Genomic DNA, 19659 nt, shown 5'->3' with positions numbered 1-19659 from the left:
CAGGAGGTGGGTAGGTTTCTGCGGTCGTATTGCCAGGACGAGCCAGGGGAGTGGGCGAGATACATCCCCTGGGCTGAAATGGCCCAGAATTCACGAAGCCACTCCTCTACCAACATGTCACCGTTTCAGTGCGTGTTGGGGTACCAGCCGGTCCTGGCACCATGGCATCAGAGACAGACTGAGGCTCCTGCGGTGGAGGAGTGGGTGCTGCGCTCTAAGGAGACCTGGAGGGCCGTCCAGTAGTCATTACGCCAGGCGAGTGGACGGCAGAAGAAGAGCGCTGACCATCACCGCAGTGAGGCCCCCGTGTTTGCACCGGGGGACAGGGTCTGACTCTCGACCCGAAACCTGCCCCTCCGCTTGCCCTGCCGGAAGGTGGGTCCGCAGTGTGTAGGGCCATTTAAAGTCCTGAGGAGAATAAACAAGGTTTGTTATCGATTATTACTTCCTACGTATTATCGCATTAACCCCTCGTTTCATGTGTCTCGCTGTCCTAGTATTTCACATAAGGGTACTATTTTGTTTTATAGTTACACCTGTGTTGGGTATACTATTTTGTTCCTTTGATTTTTTTGGACAATAAAGCGTGTTTTTTTTCCTGCATCCTTTGCTCTCTGCACCTGACTCCACACCCATTCACTCATTGAGCAATACACCTGGATTGTGCAACATTTGCACAATATTATTTTAACAATTCTTCAAGCTCTGTAAAGTTGGTTGTTGATCATTGCTAGACAGCATTTTAAAGTTTTGCCAAAAACTTTCAAGTAAATTTAAGTCAAATTTAGCTAGATCACACTAGAACATTCAATGTCATCTTAGTAAGCAATGCCAGTGTAGATTTGGCCTTGTGTTTTAGGTTATTGTCCAGAATGAGCAGAATGAACCAGGTTTATCTCCAGGATTTTGCCTGTGCTTAGCTCTATTCCGTTTCTTTCTATCAACAACAAAATCTCCCTAGTCCTTGCCGATGACAAGCATACCTATAACATGATGCAGCCACCACCATGCTTGAAAATATGAAGAGTGGTACAATACTCAGTGATGTGTTGGATTTACCCCAAACATAACACTTTGTATTCAGGACATAAAGTTAATTTATTTTCAAAATGTTTTGAAGTTTTACTCCAGTACCTTATTGCAAACAGGATGCATGTTTTGGAATATTTTAATTCTGTACAGGCTTCCTTCTTTTCCCGCTGTCATTTAGGTTAGTATTGCGGAGTAAATACAATGTTGTTGATCCATCCTGAGTTTTCTCCTATCGCAGCCATTAAACTCTGTAACTGTTTTAAAGTCACCACTGGCTTCATGGTGAAATCCCTGAGCAGTTTCCTTCCTCTCCGGCAACTGAGTTAGGAAGGACGCCTATATCTTTGTAGTGACTGGGTGTACTGATACACCATCCAAAGCCTAATAATAACTTCACCATGCTCAAAGGGATATTCAATGGTTGCTTTTTTCATTTTTACCGACCTACCAATAGGTGCCCTTTTTGCGAGGCATTGGAAAACCTCCCTAGTCTTTGTAGTTTAATCTTTGTTTGGAATTAATTTCCCGACTGAGGGACCTTACAGATAATTGTATGTGCAGAGTACAGCAAAGAGGTAGTCATTCAAAAATCATGTTAAACACTAGTATTGCACAGAGTGAGTCCATGCAACTTATTATGTGACTTGTTAAGCAAATGTTCACTTATTGACTAAAGACATTTCAGCTTTTTGTTTGTAATGAATTTGTATACATAGCTACACAGGCTGCTTTAACTAATCAGCATTGAGGATATGTCCTCCTTGTAGATCCCTCCCTCCTCCAGTACAAAGTGCCTGTAACAGTGTCCCAAATCTTTATTTTGGATTTAACCTTTATATAACTAGGCAAGTCAGTTAAGAACAAATTCTTATTTACAATGACGGTTTACCCTGGCCAAACCCGGACGACGCTGGGCCAATTGTGCGTTGCCCTATGGGACTCTCAATCACAGCCGGATGTGATACAGCCTGAATTCAAACCAGGGACTGTAGTGACACCTCTTGCACTGAGATGCAATGCCTTAGACCGCTGCGCTACTTGGGAGCACCCTATTGTCTATATAGTGCACTACTTTTGAGCAGAGCCCTATTGCTCCTGGTCAAATGTAGTGCACTAAATAGGGTGCCATTTGGGACGGTAACCCTGTGAGACAAGTGATGATTCGCTAGTCTCAGACATATGGGAGGGAGTGGACCTGTTTCCACCAAACAAACACCCTGGGGACCAATGTTTCCCTGACACGGAACCTGGTGCGTATTTCCCTAATTCATTGAAGCAGTAAGGTCTTCAAGATGACAATGCTCTCCACTCTTAGTGGTAAGCCATTGACAAAAATAGGGAATTAATATAGGGAACTAAGCAAAAGGCTCATGTAAATATGGAGAGAGCACGCCAATCCAATAATTTATCCAATTTAAATCCATAAGAACACGTTATCGCTTGCAGCACTCAATGTAAATCGGAGGCCACTGTGACATGCTTTTCCCAGTAATCTCTCCACTGTTCAATTATGTATAGGCATGTTGACCCTATCAAAAAATCAATTACTGACAGGTTGACAATACCCTGCCTCATCCCAGAGGTCTCAGCACAGCTGTCTGTGGTTATCTCTAGTCAACACACTCCATACCATGGTTTAAAACACCATTGCAGTCTGAACTGAATTCTCACTGCTGCTGATATTACCATAGACATTTAATCATGGATAAATTGCGCCAGATAAGTTGATTTTCCTCAGAGATAGGAAGGTTAATAGAAAGGAAAAGTTCCATGAGCAGCACTGAGTGACAGTACATTCTCAGCTTACTACTTCAACACACTGACTGTCTTTAGTCTGTGACCAAATCTGAGCATCTTCCCTCCACTGTCCTCAACCCTCCCCTGCCCTCTCCACTCTCCACTCCCCCATTCCTCTCTCCTCTCTCCATTCTGCTCCTTCTTCCCCTCCTCTCAACTTCTCCTCTGAGCTCTCCTCCCTCCTCCCTGTGTCTCAGTCTGGTTAACTCAAGGGCATTGTAGCGCCTCTTATCTGTGGCTGTGATTCATCAGCCTGCTTGGTAAATAAGAGATGTTATCATCATGGTGCTCTTGGTGGCATTGAAGACCCATGTCCTAATCAATAACATCCAATTCATCATAGATCTGCTGCTTTGATTAGCTTGGCCTAATCCAATACACAATTTAGCTGTCCATTACCAAGGCAGGACAAAGCAGCGTTGAGCATGTTGTTATCAATGGTAGTTATGAGTTTAGTGCTGATATAAAGCTAGCAGGCTTTGCAGCAGGCCGGGCGTGGGGTGAGGACAGGACAATCTCAGCCAGGCTCTTTTAATTGCAAATCCACTCGGGTCTCCTTCTGATGCAGAACCCGTTGGTTTAACAGCCTAGGCAAGGCAACACCGCAGGCGGTAAAGTGCAGGAGATGGTAAAAAGTTCATAATTGTTCCCCGGATATAGCTTAAAGGCAGAGCGAGGTAAAAAGGATGAACTTTTCTTTTTTAACACCGGGCGTTCTTGAATCAGAATCTGTGAAATTGCGTAGTGAGTGAGTGTAGATAATGTGTTAGGTTAAGTACCATGTGGGGAGGCGGTGGCTCCGTCTGGAGGGAGCTCAGCGAGCAGACGGTTATCCACTTGAGAATGCAGATGAGCTGAACAAGTATGAAACGAGTTAATGAATACAAAACTGCTTTCAAAGCCTACATCAGACCTGACCTACGCAGGGTTCAAAGACTATACTTCCTTTACAGTAGGAAAACAACACGTTGGCACTGAAATTAAAAGGATAAAATCAAGTTTCTTACCTTATGAAATAAGCAATATGAGCCATTATGGTACTGTTAACATGACAACGATTTACCCCATGGGTTTAGCGAGGAACTTTATTGTAGAGTTAACAGACATTAATTGGTCAAAAGGTTGTCAGACCCTCTACATATACAGATATTTGAACCTCTCATTACAACAACCTTTTTCCTCCAATCCCAGGGCAATGGGTGCCATTCGCATTATTCTGGTAATTTACATACAATTATTAAAATACAGTGCTTGGTTTGGAGCTCATGGTATCCACTTAAAAAAACTAAATAATTGAATTTGATGACAATAATTCCTCATTTAGCAACATACCGTTGAAGTGGGAAGTTTACAAACACTTAGGTTGGAGTCATTAAAACTCGTTTTTCAACCATTCCACAAATGTATTGTTAACAAACTATATTTTTGGCAAATCGGTTCAGACATCTACTTTGCATGACACAAGTAGTTTTAAACAGCTTGGAAAATTCCAGAAAATGATGTCATGGCTTTAGAAGCTTCTGATAGGCTAATTTACATAATTTGAGTCAATTGGAGGTGTACCTGTGGATGTATTTCAAGGCCTACCTTCAAACTCAGTGCATCTTTGCTTGACATCACAGGATAATCAAAAGAAATCAGCCAAGACCTCAGAAAACAAATTGTAGAGCTCCACAAGTCTGGTTCATCCTTGGGAACAATTTCCAAACGCCTGAAGGTACCACGTTCATCTGTACAATATTAAGCAAGTATAAACACCATGGGACCACACAGCCGTCATACCGCTCAGGAAGGAGAGGCGTTCTGTCTCCTAGAGATGAACGTACTTTGGTGCGAAAAGTGCAATAAATCCCAGAACAACAGCAAAGGACCTTGTGAAGATGCTGTAGGAAACAGGTACAAAAGTACCTACATCCACAGTAAAATGAGTGCTATATTGACATAACCTGAAAGGCCGCTCAGCAAGGAAGAAGCCACTGCTCCAAAACCACCATTAAAAAAGCCAGACTACGGTTTGCAACTGCACATGGGGACACATATCGTACTTTTTGGAGAAATGTCCTCTGGTCTGATGAATCAAAAATATAACCTTTTGGCCATAATGACCTTTGTTTTGTTTGGAGGAAAAAAGGGCGAGGCTTGCAAGCCAAAGAACACCATCCCAACCGTGAAGCACGGGGATGGCAGCATCATGTTGTGGGAGTGCTTTGCTGCAGGAGGGACTGGTGCACTTCACAAAATAGATGGCATCATGAGGACAAATTATGTGGATATATTAAAGCAACATCTCAAGACATCAGTCAGGAAGTTAAAGCTTGGTCTCAAATGGGTCTTCCAAATGGAAAATAACCCCAAGCATACTTCCAAAGTTTTGGCAAAATGGCTTAAGGAAAAACAAAGTGAAGGTATTGGATTGGCCATCACAAAGCTCTGACCTCAATCCAATGGAAAATTTGAGGGCAGAACTGAAAAAGCGTGTGTGAGCAAGGAGACCTACAAACCTGACTCAGTTACACCAGCTCTGTCAGGAGGAAGGGGCCAAAATTCACCCAACTTATTGTGGGAAGCTTGTGGAAGGCTACCCAAAACGTTTGCCCCAAGTTAAACAATTTAAAGGCAATGCTTCCAAATACTAATTGACTGTATGTGAACGTCTGACCCACTGGGAATGTGATGAAATAAATAAAAACTGAAATAAATCATTCTCTCTACTATTATTCTGACATTTTACATTCTTAAAATAAAGTGGTGATCATAACTGACCTATGACAGGGCATTTTTACTTGGATTAAATGCCAGGAATTGTGAAAAACTGAGTTGAAATGTATTTGGCTAAGGTGTATGTAAACTTACGACTTCAACTGTATTTTTGGCTCACAGCCCTCCCACCACTTAAAACAGAACATCAGGCACTTCACTTGTTGTTGTTGTTAGATAATGCTCCATTCTGATCTCTGAAATAAATGAATTAGCTCGCCTCTTGCTAACAACCATTGGATGTAGCATAAAACCAAAACAGTGAACTTTTCCCTAATACTTTTCCCATGAACTTCCTGACTCACACAGAGCAAAAATAATCAAAGTTCTGACTTTCATTTCCCCCATTATCAGTCACACAACAATTTCACAGAACAGCAATCACACAATAATGAACTCCCAGAAGCAATTAAACAGGCTTTCCTGCAGAGGGACCTTCATGAATACCAGAAAGACTCTTTCCTCTTTTGAGAAGCCACTAATCAGAGCACATTCCAGACGAGGTGTCACATCAGTTGTGTTCTCCCAGAAATCCCTTCAGGAAACAGAACTAAAGTGAAGGCTTCTAATCAACACAAACTGCTTTATAGATTGCATCCAAAATTGCACCCTATTCCCTACATAGTGCACTATGGGCCCTGCTCAAATGTAGTGCACTATATAGGAAATAGGGTGCCATTTGTGACACAGACCTAGGCTGTTCTGCACGTCCCTCTCTGACACCAGCCTGATGGGGTTTAATTGGGCTGAACATACTATCTCCTTTATACCACACTACATGATATCTTCAACACAACTTCACAAATTACCTGTTGACATTATGAGGGCAAGTTGGAGTGTTTTTTTCAGGTTTCGGGTGACGGATAGAATCATGTAATAAAAAATATATTAAATGTTTTCGGATATCAGCCTAATTGTTGCTTAACTTTAACTGTCTTTGGAAACTTAAAAAAAGACAACTGCCTATAGACTGAAAAGTATCTGTAGTAACAATATGTTAGCTAAATGTACCTTACTGTATCAAGTTAAAGATGATCTTAATCACAAAATGTCATAATTTAGTTTCCCCAAACAAATATGCAGTGCTGATTGCAAGCCCATGATCCCACACATGGTCACAGTGAATCCATATTCCCTCTCACTATGCAGTAGTGGGAGGCGATAGAAATGATGCATCTTACACATATTAATTATTCAATTACATATAACTACAGAAAATAGCATATCTATGGGATCATAGCCCTCAAATTCAACCCTGGACCTAGAAGCCAGTTCCACTGCTTGGGGCAATGAATTATCAGGTAACCGAAAACCAGCAGTACTCCAGTCCAGACCTCCAGGGTAGGATTTGAATACCCTTGGATTATAGGATCTCTATGGATTCTTACCAGTGTTCTGATCCATGTACTCCCGGGACACATGTTCATTCTGGTGCACCCATTCTCCATTACACTTGAAGAAGATCTGCAGTGCGGGCACAGCCCGACAGAGCAGCTTGATTGGGTTGCTCTTGATGATGTAGGCATCTTCTGGCTCCTTCATGAAGTGAGGCAGGGTACCTGGGACTGACGGTAGGGAGTCTGGCAGGATGTCACCTGTGGCTCCTGCAAAGAGAAAGACAGATTGATTGATTGAACTAACCAAATCAAATACATTTATTTAACTAACCCTTTTTTCAGATCAGCAGTTGTCACAAGGTGCTTTATGGATTTGCAGCCTAAATCCTCAAAGAGCAACCAATGCAGTGTTCTTCTGGGTGACCATGACTGATTTTCAAAACAAAACCTAGCGCTGATAGATATGTTAAGCTTTTCGCTAACATTTTGAGCTAAAGGAAAGTAATTCAAACTACTCTTCAAACTACTCTTGATGCCTGGAAAAATTGTTTCTCAAAGAGGCAAAAAAGTGTCACTGTTAATTTGGGGTCTATAGGAACAATTGATCTTTCACATACCGAGGCAATACTTTGGATTCACTATTCTCCCCATGTTCATATTGAAAATCTGTAATTCTCTGCGGAGTGACAATGTTTCTCATTCTTCACAAGTTAACATCGTCAGAAAAGAAGAATACAAGGAGAACAATTTAAGCAATTCTCTTCCACTCTAGTCGATATCCGTCTTTTCAGAGCAATCTGTCGATGAATGTAATCAGAATAGACCACCAAGCAGAGGCATTGGGAGAGGACTGATTACCCGTACTGTGACTGTTGAGCCTGACTACATCTTATCTCCGCCGCAAACCCTCCTCTTTGTGCAAAGAATGTCTTTGTCAAGATGCCAAAATGCCCAATATGTCCCTATTTTAGCACAATTCATATCAGGTTATTCCTTCAAGTCAGTTCAGAAAGCAGCTGGAACAGGTTTGACTGTCATTCTACCATAGAGTACCTCATTGATTTAATAGAGAGGGAAACATTGATCTAACAACAAGGCTACACAATATTAGATGCGATTTTAGTTCAAGACAGATCTTGGATGCATTCCCAAATTGCACCGTACTGTCTCCCCTTCACAGTATTCCCATTATAGTGCAGTATACTTGACCAGGGTCCTATGGACTATAAAGGGAATAGGGTGTCATTTTGGGCAAAGTTCTGGACTCTTCATGTGAAGCCTCTAGTTCAGAACAGCCCTCTACTCCTGGGCCCAGAACAATAAGGAGGAACAGGACGTCATCGCTGAGCAAATCCCAGAATTAAACCTCAATCCCATCAAGGACAATATGGTTAAGCCATTCAGAGATGTACTGTAAAAGCCCATGAAAGCTATTATGTCCCACCATCAAATCCAATTTTGTCCACTGAAATCTAATCACCCAGCCCCACTTTCTACCACCACATCCCACAAATGTGGTTATGGCTAACAGACAAATCAATGAACGCTATGGTGCACTCACCAAAAAACAGATTATAGTGTAAACATACATCCAAACTTTGGAGTACAGGACTCAATGCATAAGGCCAGATTGGGGTTCATACTTTCAGAAATTACCCTGGACTTTTGAAGATTTGGAAGGTCATTTTGACAACAATCTCAGAATTTGTCGCGCATAGTTTGCCAAGAAAATTCTGTCGTTATTGACTGCAGTCAAAGGCCTTGAGCACTAAATAGGTATTTTATAAATGGAAAAATACAAATGTATAGGTTGCCTCAGTTTTGACAAAGAAATGAATGCATTGAAGTATAAGAGTAAACTCTCAGCAAAACATGTAATTATTCTGTTCTATTCCGTTCTGTCGTGTTCAAAAAGCTTGAAAAAAAAACAATTCTTCCACTGCTGTTTTTTTTTACTCTTCATATTTTTCAGTCTTCTTTCACATTGTTATGTTGTTGAGTACATGAATGAGTACATGAATGAGTCCAAGCATGTATTTTCACAATGCATAAATAAATCATGCTTTTGACCATAGGTTTCCTAAACAGACCTAGAAAAGGAGCTTAAAAACAAGTGACAATGTAGGTATGACATAAAGAATCAGGCAAGCAGAAAAGAGACACTAACTCGTAATCTTCCCAGATCATTGAGTGACAAATTGAAAATTGTTTCAAGCAGAAGAAGATTAAATGATGTTATTTCTGCTACGGGAGGTGGATTTGAGGAGAAGGGGATCTACAACCTGTATAATTAATTCCTTACTCCAAACCTGAAGGGCAGGTGTGCCAATAATGACACATCCTCTGTAAATTAGATTCCAGACAGATTGTTCATTTCTATTTTACTGATGCCTTTGCTTGTCTCCTTTTCAGGCAGCCATTTTTTTCTAGCATCAAAAAAGAGAACACAATGTGACGAAATCTTTAACTATTTTTATACAGCACATGAGCGGAAAATCCCCAAATTCACTCTTGTGATACCCCCCCACAGCCATGTCTCACAACAAGTTGGGAAGTAAGTACATGTTGTGCCTATGGATACTGCAAGCTGTGTCCTCATAGAGGGTAGTCTTCCTCAGTTAAACTCTTTCTATTATGAATGAACACCTCTGCCTGTTGTGGTGTCAAACCAAGCCTACCTTCACTCCTCAGCTTAGTTTGCAGGTCATTTTTTAGAATGGTGAGTTATGGCAAAACTATCATAATCCTTTTCATCCACCATTGACAAGTATATAGAGAATCCCCCTTTTACAGAGATGTGGACTCAAATGTTTCCACTCAACTTCGATGACTCGAAAGACCCGGGAGACTTGTTTAGATTTCCCCATCCCTAAAGGGCATCACACTCCTCTCATTCTCTAACCTCCTCTTCCAGCACCTTCTGATATTAGACAACCAAGCTTCACAGACCTCTCCACGCGCACCCAGTGGGTGGGAGTGGGCAAACACTCGACTCTAATTGGACATTTCTCGCTGTCACTCAAACTATCTGTCAACGCTAGCAGAGAAAAAGAGGCGAAGCGAGAGGGTCCACTCCCGTTAAAATCTGTCCACGCATGAATACAGTGACATGCAGAGCAATAAGCAGAATGATAAGCAGATCGCCTGCCTTCCCGCCTTCGGGACAACAACTCCCAATGTCAAGGGAGGAGTACATCTCATCATTATATATAGTATCTCTGACGCTAGTTCATCAATTGAAAGAGACATTGACTGAGTCTGTAATCATCATGGCATCATCTGGATCGGTTCCCAAAAATCGTTGCATTCGGTTTCAAAGACTATGTGGTGGTGGGGGAAAAAATGGCTGCAGTTTGTAAAACATGTGGGTCCAAAATCAATGATGAAATTGCAAAAACCTCAAACTTTGTCAGACATATGAAGTCCCATAAAGATAGGTAAGAATGTAATTATTGCTATGTGAGCTAGCTAGCTAACGTGAGGTAATGTTCTGGAACTTGCTCAACTCAAATCAAAGTTTATTTGTCATGTGTGCCAAATACAACAGTAGACCTTACAGTGAAATGCTTACTTACAGGCTTTAACCAATAGTGCAAAAAAATGTGTGTGTGTGTGTGTAGGTAAGTAAAGATATAAAACAGCAGTAAAAAGACATTTGAAAATAAGAGTAGCAAGGCTATATACAGACACTGGTTAGTCAGGCTTATTGAGGTAGTGTGTATATGTGTGTGTGTGTGTGTGTGTGTGTGTGTGTGTGTGTGTGTGTGTGTAGGTAAGTAAAGATATAAAACAACAGTAAAAAGACATTTGAAAATAAGTGTAGCAAGGCTATATACAGACACTGGTTAGTCAAGCTTATTGAGGTAGTGTGTATATGTATGTGTGTGTGTGTGTGTGTGTGTGTGTGTGTGTGTGTGTGTAGGTAAGTAAAGATATAAAACAACAGTAAAAAGACATTTGAAAATAAGAGTAGCAAGGCTATATACAGACACTGGTTAGTCAAGCTTATTGAGGTAGTGTGTGTGTGTGTGTGTGTGTGTAGGTGTGTGTGTGTGTGTGTGTGTGTGTGTGTGTGTGTGTGTGTGTGTGTGTGTGTGTGTGTGTGTGTGTGTGTGTGTGTGTGTGTGTGTGTGTGTGTGTAAGTAAAGATATAAAACAACAGTTGGTTACCTGTTCAGGAGTCTTATGGCTTGGGGGTAAAAACTGTTGAGAAGCCTGTCTCAGCCTCCAGTATTTATGCTGCAGTAGTGTATGTGTCGGGGGGCTAGGGTCAGTTTGTTATATCTGGAGTACTTCTCCTGTCCTATTCGGTGTCCTGTGTGAATTTAAGTGTGCTCTCTCTAATTCTCTCTTTCTTTCTCTCTCTTGGAGGACCTGAGCCCTAGGACCATGCCTCAGGACTACCTGACATGATGACTCCTTGCTGTCCCCAGTCCACCTGGCCGTGCTGCTGCTCCAGTTTCAACTGTTCTGCCTTATTATTATACGACCATGCTGGTCATTTATGAACATTTGAACATCTTGGCCATGTTCTGTTATAATCTCCACCCGGCACAGCCAGAAGAGGACTGGCCACCCCACATAGCCTGGTTCCTCTCTAGGTTTCTTCCTAGGTTTTGGCCTTTCTAGGGAGTTTTTCCTAGCCACCGTGCTTCTACACCTGCATTGCTTGCTGTTTGGGGTTTTAGGCTGGGTTTCTGTACAGCACTTTGAGATATCAGCTGATGTATGAAGGGCTATATAAATACATTTGATTTGATTTTTGTCCTAGACTTGGCACTCCGGTACCGCTTGCCATGCAGTAGTAGAGAGAACAGTCTGTGACAGGGGTGGCTGGGGTCTATGACAATTTTTAGGGCCTTCCTCTGGTACCGCCTGGTGTAGAGGTCCTGGATGGCAGGCAGCTTTGCCCCAGTGAAGTACTGGGCCGTACGCACTACCCTCTGAAGTGCCTTGCGGTTGGAGGCTGAGCAATCAGCTGAACGATCAGCTGTGACCCTCAGCAGCCACACATCTCCCAATTCATAGAGACATGCTCTGTGCAACTGTAGAACACAAACCATCCACAGTAAAAAGCTATCACCAATTCCATAATGTCACAACTTATTGTGGATTGCAACATACCCCTGCTCATCATTGAACACAAGAGCTTTCGTCACTTTTTGGAAAAAATATATTGGGTATTGTGTAGACTGATACCCCATATAATTGATCCCCAGTCCTTAGGTAAAGCTTTACAGTGCAATATGAATGTCAATACACACAATAGGCTGACTGGGGAGGTGATCACAATCCTGCGATAAGAGCTGCAATGCTAATATTTATAACCTCTTCACAGTTGTGTTTTGTGGGTGTCACCGAGTAGACTGATACACCATTTCGTTGCATCACATTCCAACCTTGTTTAACATGATCTAGTCTAAATATGGCATGATTCCACCAATTGTAACCTTCTGCATCCCTTTCAAATAAGTACTTTTATTTTGAAGGCAAACCGCAAATGCCACTATTGTGACTAATCCTTATTGTGGCTAGCTTCACAACACATAACCCGGTCCGGTCGAGCCTCACTAGCCAGATAAAGCTAGCTGGCTGCTTATAACTTTAGCTATGGGAAACAGGGTTAAGTAACTGGCTAGCTATTTATTTTCATGAACTGAAGTTCAATTTCCATAGGTGAACAACAAGTGGCTACCTAGCTAATACTTACTCACAAGGATTCCTAAATCATTGCTAAGAATAATGAAAATGTCTGCAGTTTCTACAGGTCATTGTTTTCAGGCTGGTTGTATTGTTGCTAGCTAGGTACCAAGCTAATGCTAGCTACCCCAGAAGTTGCGGTCAAACACATAATGCTTTATTACCAACACGGTATTGTAAACACATTGTTCGTTGCCGGTGTTTTCTTGTTTGCAGACTTTTTTTGTACAGCTTTGACAGTGCTGTTGATAGTAGTGGTGGCGCTTGGTTTGCACGTGAAAATTCAGAACACACAACATTCTATAATAGAACTGTGTTATTTGATGTGTCAAATTAAAAGCTTATTTAATGCAACAAATTGTGTTATTTGACATGTATCTTTTTTGACATACAAAAACCAAAACAGAGTTCTATAGTATGTTGTGAAGGTAATAGCAGTGACGCAATTACTGTGTAACTCCGGTAGGCCAACATCTAAAAAATATCGCACTTGGTAGTATGTCCCGGGGATCAACCAGTCGGGAAAGCCAACATCACCTACGACGACAGTTAACGGTTGATTGTCAAGGGCAATGAATTATATTATCTTGGCATTAATGGCTTTCGTCTTTGAGCTCTTTCAAATGACTGCTCAACATGTTGACTGCTCAATCCATACAGCAGACATTGTGGGTTAGGTTAGGAATGCTGTGTTGCACGTGTAGCGGCAAATTTTACATGGCGTCATTACGTTATATAGGTATGCACGTCAACTTTGACATCGGTTTTGCACAACGGCGTTAAATTAGACATCGGGCCGATACCGATGTTGGCATTTTTAGCTAATATTGGCCGATTCTGATATGTTCTCAGATTATATCGTGCATCCCTAATTACAGCTAGTGGTGGGGATGGGTTGAAGGAGACTAAAATTGTCAGTCCAGCTCTTTCCAAAGCGTCCAAGATTAGCTAATTGCTCCACACTAGCATCCCTTTTAAAGAGGCATTTGAAGGTGAGTTTGGAGTGAAGGGAATCCCTGCTGCAGTGAACACAAGTTGGAACTTCACACTGAGGCAGGTGAGAGAAGTGCTTCATTGCGGCTATCTGAAGTTGTGTTGGATGTGGAAGAGGTAAGGCATAAGGAATTAATATTTTAATTGAGAGAGTGGAAAAGACTGAAAGAGTTGGGTGACATTCTTAAGCCTTTTGCAGAAGCCACAGGTATTACCCAAGGAGAAAAAGTTGTCACAATCAGTGCAGTGGTTCCTTGCATTCTTTCCCTACACAATCATCTGGAGACACAGAAACCTCAAGTAAGCTACCTTACTGGCCTGGTCCGAAGTCTCCAAGCATCACTGAAGAGGAGATTAATTGGAATCTTCATCAATGTCAAGATGGCCACCCCATCTGGAGATTGCACCCTTCTCAGGCCATATCTATCTTAAAGCAGTTGTGCTAGATCCATCCTTTTCCCTGGTGTGGCTGCAACATCATGTTCTGGTGGATGATGCTATTAAGGATGAGGTGATAAATGGTGAAAGGTGTGTATCTTTTTATTATAAAAAGTTTACCAATAGAGTTACTACTTAGCCTAATTCATTTAAGTTATACAGCATTTTAATTTAAATAGTAAACTACTAATAGCAAGATTAACCTTTTGTTTCTGTCTATATTTGCTCTGTCTATATAGATGTAATTCTGCGAGAGACTGGGCAACATGTGGATCAAACCACCACTGAGGACTGTTCTCTGGGAGAGGAGTCAGGGCTGTTTGGAGCATATCGCCACTACCTTGACATTTGCAAAGGACAGAACAACCTTTGGTTCAGGGCTATGAACAGAAACATTCTTCCTTCACAGTTCTGAGTGGAAATGAGGGTCTTGGCAGTGCCTGCATCAAGTGCTCCTGTAGAGCGTGTGTTCAGCCATGAGGGAATCATACTGCGGCCCCATCGCTCACAAATGGGTGATATTATTGGCCAATTTTAATATTTTGTAAATGCAATGCATTGTAAACCTAAGAGGCCAAAATCATTGTCATTGGTGCCATTTGTATGGCCTTTCTACAGTATGTCGTGTCTTTGGCTATGCCAGATTAAGTGATATGACATGCTATTCTATAAAATAATTTCTCTGTAATTATTATTACCTGATTAAGCTAATCAGGTAAATGTAATTAACTAGCAAGTCGGGGCACCACAAAATAATGTTTATAGAGCTGTTATCTTCCGAATAAACTCTTAAATACCTAGTAAACTTTTACATCAGTAGCAGTCAATATTTAATTGTCACCTTATTTAGTTTCATCTGAACGTTTTAAATTCTTGGTTATCTTCACGAACCCTGGCTAACAAGTTGAATCAGCAATACAAAATGTGGCGTAATTATTTATTTACTAAATACCTAAATCATCACACAGAATTGCATCTACACAGAATGGATCAAACATTGATTACAAATTATGTCATAAAGGAAAAGGTCCCTAGCGGACGGAACAGATAAGACGGCTGGTTACACAAAGAAAGGGGGTTGGGTTTTGAATGAAACAGCGGAAAGACTGAGGAACAAAAAGATTGTGTGTCTCTATCGGGCCGTAGGCAGCTACTCTATCATAAATACAGAAGCTTATGCATTCTAAATTATCGGCCATTTGGAAAAGGAAAATCCAATACATTTTTTACTCTGAGCTGCGCTTTGATCGGTCGGTCGTAGATGGAAGGGTTGTCCTTTGAAGAATGTCTGGTGGTAGAACGGTTACTTGGTAGTACGTGTTTCATAGTTTTACAACCCATGTCTGTTCACTTGGGCGGGGCCTCTGAGTGAGCAGAGTGGTGTTCTTATGACAAATCGTTCTCTCATTAAGAAGCTAAAATTACATTTAATCTTTTCACAAATAGTTTCATATTTAAACATTTAAATTGCACAACAATTCCATGTGAATCTTCCAAGATACAGTTGATGTCGTCCTATCATCAGTAATCATGTCTCAGACACCAACTGATCTGACATCATATTCATTAAGTACCAAAGCATATTTTCAACTGGTTGGATTACCGAAATATGGTTCCGTTTCCCACCTTTTGAGGTTCCCAGAATCTCTATGTTAACAAAGGGCTTTTCAAGAGTCAACTTTTATAGAGTAGAGAGAGAGAAACGGGGGGGGGGGAGTTATTTATGGGGGTCATAAACCTCCCCCAACAGGCCAACATCATGACAAGTAATACAAAAAAACTTTCTAACATGATCTTTCACTCAAGTTTATTATGTAGTGTACATCTTGGCCATGTTCTGTTATAATCTCCACCCGGCACAGCCAGAAGAGGACTGGCCACCCCACATATGCTCTCTCTAATTCTCTCTTTCTTTCTCTCTCTCGGAGGACCTGAGCCCTAGGACCATGCCCCAGGACTACCTGACATGATGACTCCTTGCTGTCCCCAGTCCACCTGACCGTGCTGCTGCTCCAGTTTCAACTGTTCTGCCTTATTATTATTCGACCATGCTGGTCATTTATGAACATTTTAACATCTTGGCCATGTTCTGTTATAATCTCCACCCGGCACAGCCAGAAGAGGACTGGCCACCCCACATAGCCTGGTTCCTCTCTAGGTTTCTTCCTAGGTTTTGGCCTTTCTAGGGAGTTTTTCCTAGCCACCGTGCTTCTACACCTGCATTGCTTGCTGTTTGGGGTTTTAGGCTGGGTTTCTGTACAGCACTTTGAGATATCAGCTGATGTACGAAGGGCTATATAATGATTTGATTTAAAAACAGGAAATAAAAAATTGCATTAAAATTGTCATTAAACACTTGAGGACTCGAAACCCCAAATTAGGGACTTGTGACATCTCAACCTGAGCTGTGGAACTTTGGACTTTACTTGAGACTTGCCCATTATTACTTGGGACTTGACTCAAGAGTCAAAGGTTAAGACTTGAGACTTGCTTAGGACTTAAAATGCAGACAAATATGTCTAAATATGTTTTTTAATCAAACTCTTTTGTGGAATATACATCCATGCAGACACTTAATGGCCAGGGTGTGATATAACGATGTAGCACAAATTCTTCTTCTCCATGCAGTGTACTTCATCTGCTATAATTTAACAGGAAGCCTTGACTCAAAAGGCCTGGTGAACCCTGTATATGCTTTTGGTTTGAGGGTTCACGTCCATTTCCCACTGCAAACAGCTAACTATGATCCTTGTCCTCTTCTTAATGCCTACACACTTACCGCAGTCAAAGGTAACAGATAAATGGAACGAGGTGACAATGCACGCTCCATAAAGCACCCCGAGTCTCACTTCCTCTCGCTCTCATGATAGATGGTCATTAATATGTGGCTTAATGAAGGCAATGAGTGTGCCGCCAATAAGTCACTTATTTCCTCATTAGGCCTGTACATTTTACCCTGCATCTTAAAGGGTCCTCACTCTCCTCCTATCGGCTTCCAGTCACCGGGCGGAGGGCACGCGGCAGGCAAATGCTTTCACCCTGAGCAGAGAGTAGACCCACTGGGCACAGACGTCAATTCAATGTCTTTTCCATGTTGGTTCAACCTAATTTCATTGAAACGTTGATTCAACCAGTTGTTGCCGGGTGGGGAGCTGCCTGGATGGTGGATGGCAGTGCAGATTAATGCCATGGTGGTTATCTGCATATGGGGAGGTTTGCGGTGTCTGTCGTGGCACAGGTACTGTGCTCATGGACGAGGGGAACAATGGCAATGAGCCAGGGGACCTTGTCAATCATAAAGATTTAAATCAACCAACTCTGACACATACCAATGGCATGACAATCACAACTGCATAATGTATGCCTTAGTAAGTTCTGTTCACTTTTCTTTCCAATGCTGTGGGGTGCAGTGAGCGGACTGAGCTTGTACAGGGAGATAAATATGGACGGGGCTATGCCAAGATGGATCATTTACTGTACAGCCAACTGATGTAAAAAGAAAAAAAGGAATTAAACTAGCACTTCTGCTTCTCTGTGAGACCCTTTTGTGTTTCACAGCTTGCCTCTCTCCTGTCAGCAATAAGCGTCCCACAATCAAATGGACAGCAGCAGAAGTGGGCTAACTGTAGACACAACTGTCACCGCAGCACCACTCATTCACTACTCTCCTGGCTGCCTGTCTCCCTTTACCCAGTTGTACATTACTATTTCACAGCTGCCTCCGGACCCAAAGTCTTTAAAACCGCACACTTTTATTCTCACACCCTGAAAACACTGGGGACTTTCTCATGGATTTTTTACAGGGATGGAGACAGGGAGAGGGCAAGGAAGAATACTGTTAGGCTGTGTGAGTGTAGGTTTTACATGGTGAGCACCCTTTATTGGACTTCAGCAGGAATCCTACTCATTTGAAAGCCGGGAGTGCCAGTCTATTCTGACCGCAAGGCTGTCAGAGGGGAAGGGACGAGATGAGAGGAGCACAGGATGGAGAGGAAAGAGTCTGACTGCACTGTTCTCTGAGCCCCATGTGTGAACTTCAGAGGGTGGAGAGAAGGAAGAGGCGAAAGCAAGTACAGCCCCCCACACACACACACAGAATTATCCTACAGAATAACAGCAGAGAAATACTGTTGTCCTGTAGTCATACTGTCCTTATACTTAAATGAAGGCGTATCAAGGGGCCCAACAGTATCAAATCAAATTTTATTTGTCACATACACATGGTTAGCAGATGTTAATGCGAGTGTAGCGAAATGCTTGTGCTTCTAGTTCCGACAATGCAGTAATAACCAACGAGTAATCTAACCTAACAATTTCACAACAGCTACCTTATACACACAAGTGTAAAGGGATGAACAATATGTACATAAAGATATATGAATGAGTGATGGTACAGAATGGCATAGGCAAGATGCAGTAGATGGTATCGAGTACAGTATATACATATGAGATGAGTAATGTAGGGTATGTAAACATTATATTAAGTGGCATTGTTTAAAGTGGCTAGTGATACAATTTTTACATGTATGGCAGCAGCCACTCAATGTTAGTGGTGGCTGTTTAACAGTCTGATGGCCTTGAGATAGAAGCTGTCTTTCAGTCTCTCGGTCCCTGCTTTGGTGCACCTGTAATGACCTTGCCTTCTGAATGATAACGGGTGAACACGCAGTGGCTCGGGTGGTTGTTGTCCTTGATGATCTTTATGGCCTTCCTGTGACATCGGGTGGTGTAGTTGTCCTGGAGGGCAGGTAGTTTGCCCACAGTGATGCGTTGTGCAGACCTCACTACCCTCTGGAGAGCCTTACGGTTGTGGGCGGAGCAGTTGCCATACCAGGCGGTGATACAGCCTGACAGGATGCTCTCGATTGTGCATCTGTAAAAGTTTGTGAGTGCTTTTGGTGACAAGCCAAATTTCTTCAGCCTCCTGAGGATGAAGAGGCGCTGCTGCACCTTCTTCACAATGCTGTCTGTGTGGGAGGACCAATTAAGTTTGTCCGTGATGTTTACGTCGAGAAACTTAAGACGTTCTACCCTCTCCACTACTGTCCCGTCGATGTGGATAGGGGGATGCTCCCTCTGCTGTTTCCTGAAGTCCACAATCATCTCCTTTGTTTTGTTGACGTTGAGTGTGAGGTTATTTTCCTGACACAACACTCCGAGGGCCCTCACCTCCTCCCTGTAGGCCGTCTCGTCATTGTTGGTAATCAAGCCTACCACTGTAGTGTCGTCTGCAAACTTGATAATTGTGTTGGATGTGTGCATGGCCACGCAGTCATGAGTGAACAGGGAGTACAGGAGAGGACTCAGAACGCACCCTTGTGGGGCCCCAGTGTTGAGGATCAGCGGGGTGGAGATGTTGTTACCTACCCTCACCACCTAGGGGCGGCCCGTCAGGAAGTTCAGTACCCAGTTGCACAGGGCGGGGTCGAGACCCAGGGTCTCGAGCTTGATGATGAATTTGGAGGGTACTAAGTTGTTAAATGCTGAGCTATAGTCAATGAAGAGCATTCTCACATAGGTATTCCTATTGTCCAGATATGTTAGGGCAGTGTGCAGTGTGGTTGCGATTGCGTCTGTGGACCTATTGGGGCGATAAGCAAATTGG

General features: G+C 42.3%; 1 protein-coding gene across 1 annotated transcript in view; it reads right to left on the bottom strand.

The window, feature by feature from the left end:
* LOC112266092 (netrin receptor UNC5D-like) overlaps positions 1–7574 on the bottom strand; it is an 84477-nt gene extending 76903 nt beyond the window's left edge. Inside the window, exons 1-2 of the mRNA XM_042331158.1 lie at positions 7541–7574; positions 6975–7190 (exon numbers count right to left, since the gene is read on the bottom strand). Of these exons, the coding sequence (XP_042187092.1) occupies positions 6975–7190; positions 7541–7574 (250 nt within the window). The remainder of the gene's footprint in view (positions 1–6974; positions 7191–7540) is intronic.
* Between the last annotated feature and the right edge of the window lie 12085 nt (positions 7575–19659).

This window comes from Oncorhynchus tshawytscha, linkage group LG12 (genome assembly GCF_018296145.1).
Source record: "Oncorhynchus tshawytscha isolate Ot180627B linkage group LG12, Otsh_v2.0, whole genome shotgun sequence".
Classification (NCBI taxonomy): domain Eukaryota; kingdom Metazoa; phylum Chordata; class Actinopteri; order Salmoniformes; family Salmonidae; genus Oncorhynchus; species Oncorhynchus tshawytscha.
Note: the sequence above shows the minus strand (reverse complement) of the source record. Positions and strands in the feature narration are given on the sequence as shown.